We start from the raw sequence: 19,333 nt of genomic DNA on the forward strand, positions 1-19,333 counted from the left end.
AGGACAGGTTTCCCATCCTTCATTTAAAGGACATTTAAAGAGAGCACCATGGCGAGCAGTAGCAGACAAATGACAAGGGATACCTACCTGAGTCTCGGGCCAACAGGCTTTGAGAACCGCTTGTGTTCTGAAGAGCACCAGCAGCTTGCTGTCCTCATCACTGAGGTGAAAGGCTTGCTCCAAAATCTGCAATACTTTAATGCGAGGCTTCACTGGCAAAGAATCATTGCCACAGAAAGGTCTCAGCCAAGCTAGGAGATCATCCGAAGACACTAGAGTTTCCCTGCAGTTAAAACCATGTTTGTTAGAATTGTTCATTAGTGGAAGAAAAGCAGGGTACAAACAAAATGGACAAAGGGAAGAAAGAAAGAATGCAGTCCTAACCTGTCATTCATGCTCAGGGACTTCACCATAAAAATATTTCTTTCTTTATTTGTATCAGAATGTTGCACAATTTAAAATAATTGTGTATATGAAATATATAGTTCAAACAAATGCAAAATCATAAAATGATTGTCTAATGTTTAAAGCACCCTGTAATATTTAAAGCACCCTATAACCTCAAAACGTTTTACAGTTGTAAGAACTGAACTTTTTAATGGTCATGTTTCCAAAGCTCAGTGGCACATCTATATAGCCAGAATATTTCTGATTAAAAATAAAGACTTGCATACTCTATTATGATGACAAAATGCAGTCATTTGGAGACGTTTTTTAAAGGACAGACTTAAGAGTAGTTATTTGCTGTGTGATTAATATTTTAGTTGATTTTCTTAAAAACAGATTGGTCTTACAGAAAATGTTTCTGACACTCTGAACATCAAAAGAATCACAGCTATTTAGAAGTACTAACAAATGCCTAAGAAATTTCTACAGGAATCCTGTATTTAACCTGTGAGTGTCACCTTCTAGATGCTTTTTATATTTAGATGACCCCACTTAAAAAGTATCCCTTGGTATACAACTAAATTTACATACACATCTTCGTGATGTAGTATATAGCATTTATTATTAATTTTTTAAAGAAAGCAGATGCTGAGAGAATGTGGATAAAAGTTTTAAAGATCCATGAAGCTCACCCTTAACACAAAATTCTCCACAAATATCTGATCCCCAAAAAAACCTCACAAAGCAACAAGCGTCCTACCAGGACACCCAAAATACTACTCTAGATCCTACCTTAATTATCTTCTATATATTAGTACCCCCATACATGAATCTCACAGACTATATTTGGGCAAGTCACATGAAAATAAGTAGAATTCATGAGCATCAAGTAATTTGCTTCTTTTTTTGGTACAGTACTCAAGTTTGGTCGTAACGAAGGGCTCCTCTACAAGGAGATTTCAACTTATTTATAGTATTCTATCAATTGGCTAAAAATAAAATGGGCATTTCAATCATTTTAAGGAATCCCTTGTGTCGAAACAACACTCAAGAGATCAAACACACAAAGTATTTGCTTCAAAACGCTCTGACCAGGAAGCAAAGATGCTGATAATTCCACTTTTCTTCTTCAAAGCTTTTATATACTGTATATGTTAACACTTTAGTGATCAATAGACCAAAAACAAAAAGGAAAGAAAATCTCTAGAAAGAAAGCAGATCAGTGACAGAACGTTCCCTTTCCCAGAAACTAACCTATGACTCAAAAGCAAAATATTTATGGAGAAAAACTTTCTTTTTGAGTTCTTTCAGCATCTTCTATGTTTCATCAGTGCCAAAGACACTTGCATAAAAGCTTTTCTGCTTTTATGTTAGCATTAGATGCTCTTGCACAAACTCCCCTGTGGTAGTAAATGATTTTTACTTTTTTCTTGTTTGTGTGAGACTAGATGACTGATGCAAATGGATTTTCTGATACAGATCTGTACTTCCATGCAACAGGTAAAAGCTAAGAAAAACTGCTGTACCTCTGCAACTAAATGAGCATTTTTGCTTAATTTTGGATTTTTTTTGGTACTATATCCCTTGTTTTGGTGTGGTGATAAATACTGATAGGGCGGCCAGATGTGGGTTTGTGGCTATGGATTTTTATATTACCATATGACATTGGCAGGTGTTTAGAATCCCTTTTCTAATTAAACCCAACAACAGGCTTTTAGCAACAGTCACACACTGGGCGGGCTGACATTTTCACCAAGCTTTCTAGAACCACCTACTAGATTTCATTAGTATACGTACATTAGTATGCAGGTAAAATTCAATTCCCCCCCCCCAATTTTGAAGCACTTTGTTTACACTGAATTTTGCCATTTCAATGATTGTACTCCCTGTTCAGAGAGACAAATTTGGAACTTTTCACAATTGTTCTTCCTAAACCCTTAGCGTTGTGAGCAAATATGGCCACTTATTACCATTTCTGAACTCCAGGTTTTGCTTGAGCAGATTATACCTTGGTGGACATACATGTTATGCATTTTTCCATGTTCTGAATTCCTGTGCATATTAGCATATACCAGTGAACTCTTACGTGTCAGGGGCCTGTTTTTAATAGGAAACCTAAGGTGGCTTTTCACATGTGGTTGGCTAACATGGCCCAGCATTCCTCTACTGTGGGCAAAGGCTGAGAAGAGAGTTACAGTCCAACAATACTTAAAGGGCAGCACTTTAATCACCTGAGTATTATTTAACAGTGTTCTATGTCACTTGCTATATTCATTTTATGCATCGTGCAGCTATATGCATGAGGATGATACTCTGCCTAACAATACCAAATAGGCTAAGAAAGGTTTATTAATTTTTTTAGCCCACTAAAGAAGTAGGCAACCACAGGTTGGTCAAATTCATAATGACCCACCTGCCAATCTAGAGCCTTCCCTCTACTATAAAAACACTTTCAGAGACCCTAAGGTAAAGGTAAAGGTTCCCCTTGACAATTTTTGTCCAGTCGTGTTCGACTCTAGGGGGCGGTGCTCATCCCCGTTTCCAAGCCATAGAGCCAGCGTTTTCTCCGAAGACAATCTTCCGTGGTCACATGGCCAGTGTGATTTAGACACGGAACGCTGTTACCTTCCCACCGAGGTGGTCCCTATTTATCTACTCGCATTTGCATGCTTTCGAACCGCTAGGTTGGCGGGAGCTGGGACAAGCAACGGGCGCTCACTCCGTTGCGTGGATTCGATCTTACGACTGCTTGGTCTTCTGACCCTGCAGCACAGGCTTCTGCAGTTTAGCCCGCAGCGCCACCATGTCCCTTTTCAGAGACCGTACCATTTCCCAAATATTGTTAGTCCCTGCAGGAGAGTAGCTAATGTTGAAGGTCTACTGGTTAAGCAGCAGAATGCACCTGAAAGGGGGGAGTATGTGTTCCACTCTTGCCCTTCAAACCAGTTCTGGAAGAAACCCAAGCTTCAGCTAGGCTTGGGTGGATGGAGAACTGCTGAAGGGTAGGAAGGGAAAGGAGGTGCTGTCGCGCTGGCACTGCAGAACCAATGTGATTTTCAACTGGGTCCTAGGGAAGGAATTTGTCTTCATGAAGTTGCAAACAACATAAGCTGCAACTCAAACAACCCATTTTCCTTTCTCTGCCATAAAGTTTATTGTTTGATGAAACATATATTAGAACACTCAAATGCAATGGTATGTAGTTTGCCGTACTGAGATTATTCCATGGTTTTCGGCACACACGTCTTTGCCCTTTTTACTAGCTCCAAATGACTATATATAAATGCGTAAATAATGTTCGGATATTCATTGGCAATATTTCAAACTGACACCCAGTTCTTCCTAAGAAAAGAAGCTCCAGATAGAATGTGATTTATATTATAACTAATGTTGCTATATTCATCCTAACAAGACAAGACGAGAAAGTAATATCAGTCAAAAAACACACCAATTCCACCTGTCTGGAAGTGCTGAAATAATACAAAATGACAGTTTTAAGTTATCGTTGTTTTTTTCAAAAACTTCAGAATTTATTTAACTTCTCCAATTCTCTTTATATTCCACCTCTCAGAGAACCGCTGTTAAATTAGAAATGAGGCTTCAGAGTGAGGGGCATTTGAAATGTAAATGAAAGGTTGATAAATTAAAAAGTGAACTGTGGAGACCGTGACTTCAAAAGTTAGGCCAGCTCATTTTTCAGACAACAGCAACTTCCTGAAGGAGACAAATTATACTTAGTCATGCTTAGTTCTTACAAGAACTGAACGATGCAGAGATAAATAACACTTCAGGAAATGTAACTTCTGGTCCTTATCTACAGTAATAGTAATATTCTCCCCCCCCCCAAAAAAAAAATAACCCCAGCTGGATATGTGACTGGGTGAACAGGGGCCTTTTAGTAGCCCTCACCTAGTTGGCATAACGATGACCCTATGTTCTTCTCTTTCACACTTATCCCAATGCCTGTTAGTTTCAAAGAGGAGTGGCGAGAGGGAGAGTAATAATGTTAAACTTTATGAAACTGACCAAATAATTGGAAACTGCAGACGCTTCATGGAAGAAAAACACCTGCACTCCAGGGCTTCTTCCACAGTAACATCTTGAGCAGGTGCCTATTTTGCAAAAAGTTTTCAACCATAACCGGGAGGGCAGCAAAATTCCCCAGAGCTCTTACCCGTTCTCAGCACTGGTGTGGACAGCAGAGACAATGCCTTCTAATATCTGGAAAGGGTCCGTTTTGAAAGTGTGCGAGCCACCATCTCCACTGTCAAGGGAACAGAAGAAAGACAAGCTTGTAACTTTAGAATAAATGTTTCAGAATCCTTAAGGTTTCACAGGGTGTGCAATTCTCTGCTATTTATCAAGACATAAATAGTGAATCATTCTTCCATTGAAACACTTCTTTTTATCACTGTCATGAAAAAAGAAGTAAGAGAGAGAAAGCACAAGATCCTTCCTCTTGCCCGTTTTATTCCCTAGAGGGGAACGGCTGAGATAAGTGTCCACCCAGGTTTTGCTGCACTGGTGGGCAGTCAGAACGTTTGCTTTGATCAGCATTACAGAACCAGCACATACACTTCTGTGCAAGGACAGAACCAAAGGAACAATAAATTTTGCCATGGATTTATTAGGTGAGACACACCCAACTTCACTTAACTATGGACACATATATCCTGATTTTCTGCCTGAGATGGTTAAGCTTTGGGGAGTTCCTGGCTGGAGTGCTAGCAAAAGCTGAAGACTCTTCAGTTTCAAGCACCTTTGGTTTGGAGGGTTTGCGGAAGGCTCTTGGCTGCTGGGCCACCCTCCGCTGCCTCGCACCGCCTCCCTCGCCTTGAACCGTGTCTCCAAGGGAAAGTGACAGGCTGGCAGCAATGGAGGCAACGGCAGTCTGGGTACAAGAAAAGGATGTTTCAGTTTTGGGACGGGACTGCCAATCCCATCATCCCTGCGGGAAAAGATTTCTACTTGTAATCCTTCTTTCCCCCTTGGTGAATGATGCAAATTGCAACATTTCCCTTTCTTTGGCACAGAGACAACATCCCTTCGAGTTTCTGGAGTACCTTCCAAAAGTTGTTTTGTTCTGGGCCAGAAGGGAAACAACCAGGCACCTGGGTTAGAGAAAAGGAAGGTGACAGTGGTGGCAAACTGACCCAAAACGGGCCCATCACCCTTGCTTACAGAAGGATACGAGCAGGATCTTGCTCACCTTTATATTGGTCGTGGACACTCAAAACTGCGTTTCCAATTCAAATGTCTGTGGCATGCTTACAATTAACTCATACAGTATTTGCAAAAATTTTTATTTAGATAGATACAGATATGTAACATTTACTTGAATAATTATATAGGTAGGTGGGTGAACTGAAGTTCACAGCAGCTGATCTCAGCTCTTATAAAGAAGGGTAGGATATAAAATGAATGCATGAATGGAATGGTATGATGATGATGATGATGATGATGATGATGATGATGACAACAACAACGATGATGGTGACAATCACCACCATATTAATTGTCAAAACCTTACTTAAATTATATTAATATTGTTGTTTTTATTTTAAATTGCTTTTACTTTTATGTATTGTTGTTAGCCGCCCAGAGGAGACCTCAGTCCAGATGGGCAGGGTATAAATTGAATGAAATAACGAACAAACCAACAAACCAACAAACACACACACACACACAAACAATTTCCTGGTGCTTATGGAAGGTTTGTCGCTAACTGCCGTTTATTGACTGGGCGTATGACAAAGCATGCAAGTGACATGACCGAAGACCTCATTGATTAGGCACAATTAGCTGCAGCAAGTTCCACAACCTTGTCAGCACCCCAGTAGGATTCCAGCCAATACTGAAAGAAAAACCAATAACCAGTAAGTCATTACTACTCTAGCTGAAGAAAATGCCAACCCTCATCAAGTAAGATACTTCCAGATTTCAAAATGAAAAATTTCCGGCCCGCTACGGCCGCCAAAAACTCCCAGCTCCTTGATAAAAATTCTAAAAATAATTTCTTGAAGAGTGGTCATATCATGAGTCAGTAATATGCCTTGAAAGAAGAAACACAGCTTTCTGATAAGGGCTAATTAAGGAATTGGTGATTTATAGCCAGCTAATTTCCTCCATGAGAACTTTTGCCAGAGCAGATGATTGAAGTATCAGCAGCTGAAAAGGGAGGGAAGAAACAGTCACCTCTTATCTGATTTAATACTGGCTTGAAATTTTGTTTAGTTCAGCCAGGTTAATAAGGGGCAAAATTTATGAAAATACTTGAAGTTTTGGAACTGGCTTAGAGATGGAAGCTGTGATAAGGTGAACAGAAGATAATCTTTTGAACTTTCTGTTTGAGTAATAGAGCAGTCTAGTGCTTGTTTGTGACAGGAAAATTCAAGAAAAATAAAGGAACTAGTCTTTCGTATAAGATTATGAAGCTGCTTTAAAAGAGAGAGAGAGACAGACAGACAGACTAGAGAATCTGGGAATCACTATTTCTGTGAGAGCCTTTCCCCTTTTGGATGACTTGGTCCTATTTTGATGCCTAACAGCAATCAAAATGAAGTGAGGAGCTTAAGTGGAAATGTGAAGGACCACATCGTTCAGACAGAAGCTTATTTAAACTTTGAATAGTAGTGTATTTTGTGAAACAAAGAGCAGACAGGATGTAAGAGATTCAGTCTAAGAGAACTGATATGGTGAAGGAAGAGAAAATGATAAATTGATTCAATAAATTATTAGAAATAAATATTAAAGAGTTAATGGAAGATACGGATGCATCAATGGATAAAAAACAGATCTAAATTATCAGAGGATAGTGACACCATTAAAGGCTGAAATGGATAAATTAATATCAGGAATTTAGAGGCACCTGAAAGCATTGGGTTCAAGAACTGAGGAGACAAAAAGAAAATTGAAAAAAAGGCTAAAGCAAATGTTGCAAAACATTATAGGTATGCAAATAAATTGATCTAGATTGATAAGAAACTGGTTGATTTGGAAGATAGAGGATGGATTAAAAATGTAAAGTTGAACGGTTTTCCAGAGGGAGATGCGGAGAATGAAATTAATCTGAGAGACAAGGTTTTCAAATGGATTCAAATAGTGGCTCCAGATGTGGTTTGGGTTCAAGATGATTTAGAGAGATTACATCGTATGGGTTTTAAATGCAGAACCAGAATGCTTCCAAGAGATCTTGTTGTAAGATTTTTTTTGGAAGAAGGAAGAGTTTATGAAAGTGGCAAGAGAAAAGTCTCGACAGTTGGTGGAGACACCTGTTCAACTTTATCAACTCCTCTCCTATCAAACTGTATTCTGAAGACACTCTTTAAACGTGATAACGGCTGTCCTTATGAAGAATAAAATAAGATATAATTGGGGATACCCAGTACAGTATACACGAGAGTGCTATATGTTGGAAGATACTGTAGAATACTTTCATTAGATCAAGGCCTAGATTTGTTGCACAAATGGGGGGGGGGGAGTCTTGATGACAATTAATGGAAAGAAGAATTTGGGAAAATGGACAGGAAGAAACAAGATCAAGTTACTAGTTCTGAGGGGGAAGACAAAGAGCATGAAGAAGTACTTGGTGGAACTCCACTGGATTGACTTATCAGCCCAACAGGGAAATTATCAACTGGACAATTCGTGAAGAAGAAGAAGAAGAAGAAGAAGAAGAAGAAGAAGAAGAAGAAGAAGAAGAAGAAGAAGAAGAAGAAGAAGAAGAAGAAGAAGAAGAAGAAGAAGAAGAAGAAGAAGAAGAAGAAGAAAATAAAGATTTGTTAATGGACAGGTTATGATGATTTGGTTAAAGTATTATGTTAGATAAGTTATGATTTGGCCATTAACTTTAGGAGCTGGGTGGGAGCAGTTAAAATATGTATTAATGAGTCGGGGGGGGGATAGACAGTATAAAGGAAATAGATAAGAAGATATGTGAGTTGGCCAAATAAAGTTCCATTAGGTTATTTACTACACTCTTTTAAAAGGAAAATAATGGCTAATATTTAAAGGGGGGGGGAATATATTTAAAATATAGATGATAAGAAAATATGGAGGGGTTAGAATTCATTTTGAGATTAGTAGTGGATTATTTTAGGATATTAGTTGTATAAATGATTGGTACAGTTGTTGATTAGTTGAATATACTTAAATTTATTGTAAGTAGCTAGTAGGGACGTGGTGGCGCTGTGGGCTAAACCGCAGAAGCCTGTGCTGCAGGGTCAGAAGACCAAGCAGTCGTAAGATCGAATCCACACGATGGAGTGAGTGCCCGTCGCTTGTCCCAGCTCCCGCCAACCTAGCGGTTCGAAAGTATGCAAATGCAAGTAGATCAATAGGGACCACTTCGGTGGGAAGGTAACAGCGTTCCGTGTCTAAGTCGCACTGGCCATGTGACCACGGAAGATTGTCTTCGGACAAAACGCTGGCTCTATGGCTTGGAAACGGGGATGAGCACCTCCCCCTAGAGTCGGACAGGACTGGACAAAAATTGTCAAGGGGAACCTTTACCTTTACCTTTAGCTAGAATTTATGAAGAAAGGTAGGATGAGTAATGGATTAGGATAAAGCATGATTAAGATGGAGATTTCATCTATATGAAATAGAGTAGCTGGGTATAGAGAAGTTTTGATAAAATGGGTTTATAATATAAATATTATTTGAATATGTAAGAAGAAAAGGTTTATTAAATATTGGATAGCAGACTGAACAGCTTTGGGTTGGGATGGTGGGTGGTTTCTTTCCCCAACTGGGATTTAGCAACAAACTGGAGTCAAACTGGGGTATTAGAACCCCAGTGGAAGGAGGAGGGAGATACAGGTTTGTGTAAGGGTGGAGGATTGGTGGGGAGGTGGGATAAAGTTAGTGTGCTTGGGATTTTTTTTGTGGGTATATTTGGTGAGATATTCACAGTATGGGACCAGAATGGAGATATGGTGTTAGACGAATATGGTCAAAACTTTAAGAATTTTAACTTTAAATGTAAAAGATCTGGGGAGTATCATAAAAAGAAAAGGAACAGAGGTGATGATAAATAAAGACAAAGCAGATATATTTACAGGAAATTAATCAAACAAAAGAAAATGCGAATGAATTTAAATTAACTTGGCCAGACGTTTATGAGAAGGTTTATAGGAATTCAAGATTAAGAGATTTTGCAACCATTATTTCTAAGAAATGTGAATTTAAATGATAAATCAATTATATTCAGAGAATATTGCAACTGTGTTGGTGAATGATGGTATAATAGAAGAGATATCCTTAGAGAGGGACATCCCATTTCTCCAGTACTGCTTGCATTAATGATAGCATTGTTGGTGAATGTTATTAGAAAAGATAAATTAATTTGTGATACAGGTTTATAAAATAAAGTGAAGATTAATTTATTTGCTGATGATACTTTATTAATAACAGAGAACTCATTTATGGTTGTTGATTAAGATACATTACATTTCAAAATCTGGAGAGATAACTGGTTTACAGATAAATTGGCATAAATCAGACAATGTTGTTTAACTATGATAAAAAAAGGAAAAGTCGTTAATTAGGAAAAAAGTTAATATATAAAATACACTAAATATTTGGGTATAAATATTTCATAAAGATAAAGAATTTTCATAAAGAATGTAGAACATTTGAAAAAGGAAAATTTTGATAACTTGAAGCAAGAAATTAAAAAATGAGTTACATGACTTTAGGATTATTGGACTTTTTTGGTTTGGCAGATAGCAGTACGGAAAATGAAAATTTTACTTAAGATTATGATTTATTTATGATATTACAAATAAAGATAACTGAAGAAGAACTGAAAGACTGGCAAAATATGATTAGTAAATTCTATAATGGAGATAAGAAGGTAAGGACCCAAGGTGGCTTATAACCATTAAAAGACAGTATTTAAGCTAATAACAAGGAGTACATAATACTAAAACAATCAAACAAATACAATGCTAACAAAGAAAAGCAACATCAAAATACATGCAATGCAGTAAGGTACAAAAATCATTTAAATTCCACTTGTCAGACACTTACTCAGGGAAAGCTTACCTGAAAAGAAAGGTTTTTGCATGCTTGAATGTTTCGAGAGGGGAAAAAAAAATAAGAACTGAGGTGTGGAAGATTATATGGGGAAAAAGAATACTAAAACATATGTCTATAAGGATAAATGGAAATTTTTATAAATTAATTTGGAAAAGGTATTTAATTTCAGTGAAATTAAATCATACTGATACTAAATACTCTAATTTATATTAGAGAGGATGTCAAGAAGTAGATACTTATCTCCATATTACGTGAGAATTTACTGAAATTCTGGAAGTTAGTATTCCATGAATTAAAATTAAGTTATAGAGATTTACCCTAAGAATAGCTCTTATCAATATTTGATAGGAGTTGAGTAATAAAAGAAGTTTTGAATATTAATTATAAAGTAGCGCATTGTATTAAATTTAAGAAGAGTGAGATAAATAAGAATATTTTTATTGATAATTTGGGAAATGTTATCTACTTTGTGTTAATGGTGGGCTGCCCTTGCAAGGGTCCATGCGGTTTTGGATGGGGAATGGGGTTCTGTAAATGGAGGAAAACTTGGTGATGTCTCCAGATAGTCTCGGTGGAGGGGAGCACATTATGCATTATTATATGGTTTATTGGGGTCTGTTATTAAGGTTTTCTTTAGCTGTACTATGTTTTTATTTTTTTCTGTATTCTTAGTTTTAAAACTAAAATTTAAAAAACTAATGAAAACTGAGTAGGATTCATGTCTTAGAACGAAAAAGGATTCCAATTGTGGGAAATCATTAACATTTCAATTGGAATATGGATGCGTCTAGCTTTAAAAAGCAGGTTGCTTTTACAATGCATTTTTCTTCACAAAAGTAAGTCCCATTGTATTCACTCCCAAATCAGAATTTATAGGACTTCCGTTTAATAATATAGCCTTTCTTTTTAAAAAATGTATAATTTAACTCACCATAAAGCATCTATCACTTTGTTTACAGCTGTCTCTACTACATCTTTAGGTGAGAGTCCCAGGTCTCCAACAGCTACTTCCAATAATTTTTGTATCATATCTAGGGGCTGGCCATCGATACACATCGTTACAGCTTGTTCACTGATTTTTTCCCCCTCTGACCGAGATAAATCATACTGATGCCCATATTCTTGCAGCAGGGTCTGTAAGGAAATGTATTATAAATACACACAGGAAAAACCATTTTTGCTTCACAGGGTTTACACCCAGAAGGTTAACATTAATTAAAACCTCAGATTTCGTTGTAAACCTAGGAAGACGCAAGATAGGCCCTTCTTCAAAAGAATCCATACAAAAAACTCTCAACTACACAGCAATAAATTACAACCGCGGCTATTATTTCCACCACACTGCACAAAACAATTTTAAGAACTAATCGTACAGGACTGGAAATTCATAATTTTGTTTTAGGAATATTCATGATGCCATATTCTTGTACATTTACAATTTCGATAATTATCTACAACATTTACAATACTTTGAGTTTACAACTAGCCACCATGAAACTGAATTTGATTGATGAACTGGTCCATTGGATTTTACTGCCATAGGGGCAATAAAAAGTGGAGGGTAATCCTAAGAACTAAACACTATATAAAACTTCAGATTGGATCCTCTGTTTTCAGTTTTGAAGTAGTAGACTAAAGTCCTGCTCAGAACACTTCCAGGCAGGAAGTTGTGTGTTGCTGATTTCTTCCTGCCTCCGAAGCTTGAAGTGTGCTCAAGTCTTCCCTTCTAACCTTTTCTAAGTCTAACCTTCTAACCATATATGGATTCTCAGGGCTTCTTTCCCCATTCTGTAAGTGAAAAAGCTCTGCTATCTCAAAAGCCTTCCATAGACCTTCTGTCTATGGCAGACTTTTATTAGATCAAACTGCTGAACCAAAACTGCCCCAAATTAGGATACAGTGGTGCCCCGCATAACGGGTGCCCCATTTAACGATGAATCCGCATAGCGATTAAGTTTTCGCGATCGCAAAAGCGATCGTATTACGATGTTTTAAATGGTAAAATATCGCGTTGCGACGATCGGTAAGCTGTTCCGCTTACCGATTTTCGCATAGCGATGTTTTTAGAACAGCTGATCAGCGGTTCCAAAATGGCCGGCGGGTAAAAAAATTGGCCGCCCGCTGTGTTTTCGCGCCCATTCCTCGCTTACCGGGCAGTGAAAATGGCAGCCATATGGAGGATTTTTGCATAACGGTGAGTTTTTAGCCCATAGGAATGCATTGAACGTGTTTTAATGCATTCCTATGGGCTTTTTTGTTCCGTATAGCGACGAATCCACATAGCGACAATTTTTCTGGAACGGATTATCGTTGCTATGTGGGGCACCACTGTACAGTGGTGCCTTGCAAGGCGATTTTAATTCGTTCCATGGAAATCGCATGGAAATCGCTGTCTTGCAAAAACATCTCATCTTGTGAAACCCAGTTCCCCATTGGAATGCACTGAAATCTATTTAATGTGTTCCAATTGAGGGGAAAATCACAGTCTTGCAAAAATTATCCATAGAAGAAAGACATCATCTTGCAAAACACAGTTCCCCATACCATCTTGGGGAAAAGTAATCCCTTCAACTGCACTGCCTTTGGAAATTCAATGGGTCTCAGATAGCCTTCTCCCTCTTTCTCTCTCCAACAACAAAGAAAGATGTTCCTCCCACAATCCTCTAGTGCACAGGTATTACCATAAGGTATTACCATATGCTAATACCTATGCACTAGAGGACTGTGGGAGGAACACCTAGCTAATGCTAGGTGTTCCGCCCACAATTAACATAAGGTACTGGCATGTGCACTAGAGGATCGTGGGAGGAACACTTAGCCCCTGATGGGGGTCCCGCAGGGCACCCCAAAACACTGAGGAGCTCTCTTGGCCTCTGGCAGGACAGGGGCTGTGCAGCCCTGTACTGAGTGGGAGATGCAGCCAGGGCGTCACCATGACTTGGGGGGTTAGGAGATAGAATGGGGTAGGAGATGCAAGGGCCATTCTAACTTATACCTTGCAAGGGAAATACCATGTCATAAAAATGGTTTTCCCAGGGGGAGGCTCGTCCATTGCACTTTGCTTAAACGTGGGGAACTCAGCTGCATGATTTATGTTAATGAGGGGATTACATTTATGATTTCCCTGTTGTTTTTTTTTACAGTCTCTTTACCCTTTGGTTTCTGGCTATTTTCACCACTCTCTATCATTTAAATTTGCAACCGTAGCCCCATTGGCAATGCTTTGCAAGATGGTTTCCCCCCCAATTGGAACACATTAATTACATAAGACCTACTTTTTTATCCCAAAAAAGTGGGGGAGAAAGTGTATGCTGGTGTTTTTCCAGGAGGCAGACCCTGAAAAGCCAGCAACATACACTTTTGTCCCAGCAGCATATACGTTTTTGGGATAAAAAAGTAGGTCTCATGTAATTAATGTGTTTCAATTTGGGGACGGGAACTGTCTTGCGAAACAGGGTTTTGAAGAGAAAAAAAAGCTTTCTTGCGAGGCAAGGACCTAAACATTGCCCAGTGAAAATTGCCCATAGGAATAATCGTTTTGGGAAGCACAACATTGCTCAAAAAAAGTCACTGTCTAGCGAATTCATCGTTTTGCAAGGCACCACTGTATTTTAGATTAGGCACAACAGTTGATCTCAACATGACAAGAGTCAAGTAATTCTAATCAGGGAGATCTCTGTTCAGATAATAGGAACACAGCAGACAGTCCCTTCCAGAAACATTAATGAAGAAAGTCTACAGTTCAAGTGAAGCTTTCCAACAGCATTCCACCACAGGCATTTCATGTACACAAACATAAAATCTTTTCCACCTAAATTGTGTCAGGTGATAAATCACACCTGAGCCCAGGCAAAGCAAAGCAAAAAAGCAAAGCATGCTGCTTATACACTGCCCCATAGCGCTTCAAGTGCTCTCTGGCCGGTTTACAAGTTAATTATGCAGGCTGCACATTGCCCCCCCCCCCAAGCGAGCTGGGTACTCATTTTACCGACCTCGGAAGGATAGAAGGCTGAGTCAACCTTGAGCCGGCTACCTGGGATTTGAACCCCAGGTCGTGAGCAGAGTTTTGGCTGCAGTACAGCAGTTTAACCACTGCGCCACGAGGCAGTAAAATGTTTTTGAAATTTTTTAACAAGCCTAATTCTTATGAAACTCATAAATGCCAAGTTCAGTAAAAACAAAGCACATCATACAAAATATGGAAGCTGAATGGGGAAAAAGAATTATTAGCTAAATTATAAAATGGATGAGCGAAGCTGGTACAAAATATACAGATGTGCAATTGAAGATTTATAAAGTATAAGGTTAGAAATTTTTTATTTACCTGGTCACTATTCTTCAAGTAAGAAATAAAGCTATGGCTAAGTGTTTCCAGATGTGCGAGAGACTGCTGCAGATGCTTCAAAGCATCTTCGTAACTCATTTGCCTGTCAACCACACCTTCGACGCTGTCCCCCTCAGAAGTCCTTTTCCCAGATTTTTCAGCAAGATGCGTCACTGTCTTAATAGCCTTCTTTGTCATCTCTACCCGAGAATCAACTGACAACTGAAAAAAGATAATGCATATCTCATCATAAATTGTCACTGGCATTTGCAACACAAGGGGTGCCTGGATGCACATGAATCAAGGGTAGGAGTAGCTGAGCAAAGGGTACTGATTAAGATATTGTCTTTGCTTGTAGAGAACAAGAGTGTGTTACTTTAAAAAGAACCATCCCTTTCAAATTCTAATCCCACACTAGCTCATTTTTTTCACGCCTACATATTCTTGACTGATTCCATTATCTGATGTTAAAAGTTCTTCCTCGAACACATGCATACACATTCCTAAAGCATAATAGCCTGTAGCAATCTAGAAGCACAACTTTATACTCTTCCAATTGTATGACAATTTCTTTTGAAGCTACCAGCTGGAAATTTTCTACTCTTATCGGAAAGTACTTTGATTCATATTAGCCCATGGTTCAGAAAAAGTGGTTGACAAGTCACTTGAGAGGCAATGTAAGGGGGCGGGAGTCCTGCACATTTCAATTTCTTTCCTAATGAGTCTGTCACAAGATTAAACAATGGCCGTCAACCAATGTACCCTCCAATTTTCAGCCTTGATGGGTGGGGCTCCGACTCTCTCTTGCAACTTTGCCCCTGTGTGCGGGGTTCCGCTGCAAAAGGGCTGAAAACGATCACTGCATGGAGGAGAAGGAAAGCTGTGTGGAGGAAGGCGGAAGTGCGAACCTTAGAGGGAACCTTGCCATCAACCAACTATGCACTGTGTTTCCATGAATGTATGGAGTAGATCAGAGGTCAAAACCCCCCGGTCGGCACCCCAGCAGCAGTCTGGGACCAGGCCATGGACACAGATGTCCTACCCCCCCGTGAGTGCCCCCCACGAGAGCCGTCGCACGCATGCACGCATGCTCAGCCCCTGCGAGCATGCCATGCACATGCACGTGAGCGCCACACGCATGATGTGTGCATGCATGCGAGTGCATTCCGCCCCCTGCAAGTACGCTGTGTGAATTTGCATGAGCCCGCCTCTGAGCGAGATGTGCGCATGGACATGAGGGAGTTCCACCCCCCTGCAGGCGTGCCACATCCTCCAACAGGTCCACAGTTGGAAAAAGGTTGGGGACTGCTGGAGTAGATCATGCTTTCTGTGGGGAGGGTTTATAGAATAATAGAAAAATGAACTGGAAGGAGCCACTGCATCCAACCCCCTACTCAATATAGGAATCCAGATCAAATTATCTCTGACATATGGTTTCTCTTGAATGCTTCCATTGTTGGAGTGCTCACAACTTCCCAAAGTAATTGGTTCCATTGTCATGCTGCTCTAACAGTTAGGACTTTTTCCAGACTTCCGGCTTGATGCTGCGATGAGACTGCAGGAGGAGGATGGAACTCTGTCCCCTGGGCTGAATTCTGACCTGTTTGGTACCCCCCAAGGGGTTAAAACCACCCTAAAGAGGTGGTGAAATGGTGGAGAAGCCTGTTGATCATGGGGGGAATGGCGGTTACCAACATTTGATGTGGGAAACTCCTCCATCAACAAGTGGGCAGAAACAAGCAGCTTAACTAGCTTGCTTGCAAGTTGTCAGCAGCCGGCAATGGCGAAGCGATAAATTACCCTAATTAACATTGTGTTACCACTGGGTGAGAAATATTTTTTAACTGTATTGATTTATGACTACCCCTGGATGAGACAATCTCTACGGCAGAAATAGCATCTTCTGTCCCCCACCACTGATTCAGCAGCGGTGAATCTGGAGAAAGGAGATGCAGAGAGACACAAGGAAAATAAATTGGACATTAATTCAACATTTAATTATACTTCAAGGAAGAAAGTTTGGTATTACTTTGTCGTTAGAAACCTTAGAATCTTTCTCTTAAAACCATCATTAGCAACTACTCTGGGAAATTAAACTTGTTTATGCTACTTGTAACAGCTATCTAAATCGCTGACAAAAAGTCTAGCATCAATTCCCTTTTTTTTTTTTTAGGATGGAAATGAACTATAGATAAATTAACCTTAGAAAGCCTAATCTAGCCAAAGTGGAACTTCTAAACTGTATCCTATGTTCTGAACTTGACTGGACCTTGAGCCTTTAGGTGGGAAAAACTATCTACATCTGAGAATGGATTCAAGTTTAACCCTAAAGATGATCAATCTACTAAAGTGGACCTATGGAAGCAAGTATTGATGGAATTGGACTGATTACTTTAAGCATTTGGACAACTTTCACTTGGAATACAATTATTTGACATCTGGAACATAATGCCATAACAAGGACAATTTTGGGATGAAACAAAATCTACCCTTCAAGCAATTTTAGAAATAGTGAGATTCCACAATAAAGAGGCGAAATTATTCAAGGAGCAGTTGAAGAAGAACTATAGTCAACAGGAGACAGGGAATAATGGACAAGGAAATGAGAAGGTGGTGGATAATGTATGCTAATCAAAAGAGGGGCTGGAGGAAATTAGAGGAGAAAACCTAGGAGATCTAATTCTAACCCTGGAGCCAAGGAGAGTTTTAGGTGTGCTAAGGGAAAACAAGGGGAGAGAATCAGAAAATCTAATTTAAAAGAGCCTGGAAGATCTATTGGAGATAGATCAAATGTATAAAATGTTCTCAGGTGGCGCAAAGGACGGCAGAATTTTTAGACAGATAGAAACAAGAATTGGGAAAAGACAAATAAGAGAAGGAGTTACTTAGAAAGATGAAAAAGAAAAAAATATTAAGGTGTCCTTCAACATTGAAAGCATGTATACACCTAACTTCTGGAATTGTAAGGGGGTATATCCTATATATTAGAAAAGGAAATTAAAATCAAATAAGGGATCACTAATCAGGGTAAAGGCATAACACGGTGGTTCTTAAGGTAAATTGAAGCTAGATATAAGGATGAGGTAAAACAAATAGTACTTAATGAACATACATTAGATATACTGATACAGACATGATAGAAAAGGCTAAACAATTATATAAAGAAAAACTGTATAAAATGCTTTAGTTAACATTTATTATGTGTTAGGAACCTATTCAGTTATTACTGGTATAAAATACAAAGTTGGTTGGAAATCATCTCAAAATTATATAAATTTGGAACTGGAATTACTTTTATTAGGTATGTTATTAGAGGATTTTGAGAACGTCATATACTATGAGAACAATATTATGATAGTAGCCAATATTGTATACTAAAATACACACATGAATGGTTTAAATGTTTAAAAAATGTATAGATTTTGAAGGGACAACTAAGAAGACACCAAGACGTACAAAACAAATAATTATAAGCAACCCATGTAACACGATGTTTAACAAGTACAAATTGAATGTACTGTAGATAGATTGAAAAACTAATAAAGTTTAAAAAAAACAACAGGAAGCTTTTCCTGATATTCAGCCTAAATATGGCTTCCTGTAACTTGGGCCCATGAGTACAAGTTGTGCAATCTGGGATGATTCAGAACAGATTCTGCCCTCCTCTATGTGACAACTGATCAACTATTTAAAAAGTGCTACCCTGTTTCTCCAAAAATAATACCTAACCCGAAAATAAGCCCTAGTATGATTTTTCAGGATGCTCGTAATATAAGCCCTGCCCCCAAAATAAGCCCCAGTTAAGTGAAACCCCACCCTCCACCATTGTGCAGCAACTAGAAGATGATGACGTGACTGTATTTGAATAAATGTAGATTGTTGTACATGAAAGAAATAAAACATCCCCTGAAAATAAGCCCTAATGCGTTTTTTGGAGCAAATTTAATATAAGACCCTTTCTTATTTTCGGGGAAACACAGTATCATATCTCCCAGCAGTTTTTTTCACCCCCTCAAGACTAAACATGCCAAATTCTTTCAGTTTTTCCTTACAGGTCTTGGTTTTCATTTGCCATTTTTCGCAGCCACGTCACAGTTGGCTCATATTCAGTTTGTGATCTACAACAATCCCAAGATCCCTGTCATAGTATTGCTGAGCCAAATATCCCCAATCTGGTAACTGTGTGTTAAGTTTCCCTCCTCCCTCCAGGTGCAGAATTTTGCTCTTATCACTGTTAAATTTCATTGTATTGTTTTCAGCCCAGTGCTCCAGCCTATGAAGATCTTTTTGAATTTTGTTCCTGTCTTCCGAGGTATTCACTATTCCACCAATTCTGTGTTACCCGCAAATCTGATACAATTAATAAAAATGTTGAAGAGCACTGGGCCCAGAAAGGAGACTTACGGACCCCTACTTGTCATCTCCTTCCAGTATGAAGAGGAGTCATTGATAAGCACTCTCTGTGTACGATTCTGTAGCGGTGTATCTACCTTACAACTGTTTTATCCTGCCCACACTTACTTAGCTTGCTAATCATACTGTCATGGGACAGGAAGGGAGAGAGAGAGAAGAAAGGAGACA

General features: G+C 38.9%; 1 protein-coding gene across 2 annotated transcripts in view; it reads right to left on the bottom strand.

Moving 5' to 3' along the window:
* NBAS (NBAS subunit of NRZ tethering complex) overlaps positions 1–19,333 on the bottom strand; it is a 234,840-nt gene that overhangs the window by 39,840 nt on the left and 175,667 nt on the right. For both annotated transcript variants that reach the window (XM_073001737.2, XM_078388309.1), the window contains exons 45-48: positions 14,753–14,974; positions 11,360–11,562; positions 4,562–4,651; positions 84–283 (exon numbers count right to left, since the gene is read on the bottom strand). In XM_073001737.2, coding sequence (XP_072857838.2) covers positions 84–283; positions 4,562–4,651; positions 11,360–11,562; positions 14,753–14,974 — 715 coding nt within the window. The remainder of the gene's footprint in view (positions 1–83; positions 284–4,561; positions 4,652–11,359; positions 11,563–14,752; positions 14,975–19,333) is intronic.

This window comes from Pogona vitticeps, chromosome 1 (assembly GCF_051106095.1).
Source record: "Pogona vitticeps strain Pit_001003342236 chromosome 1, PviZW2.1, whole genome shotgun sequence".
Taxonomy (NCBI): Eukaryota; Metazoa; Chordata; class Lepidosauria; order Squamata; family Agamidae; genus Pogona; species Pogona vitticeps.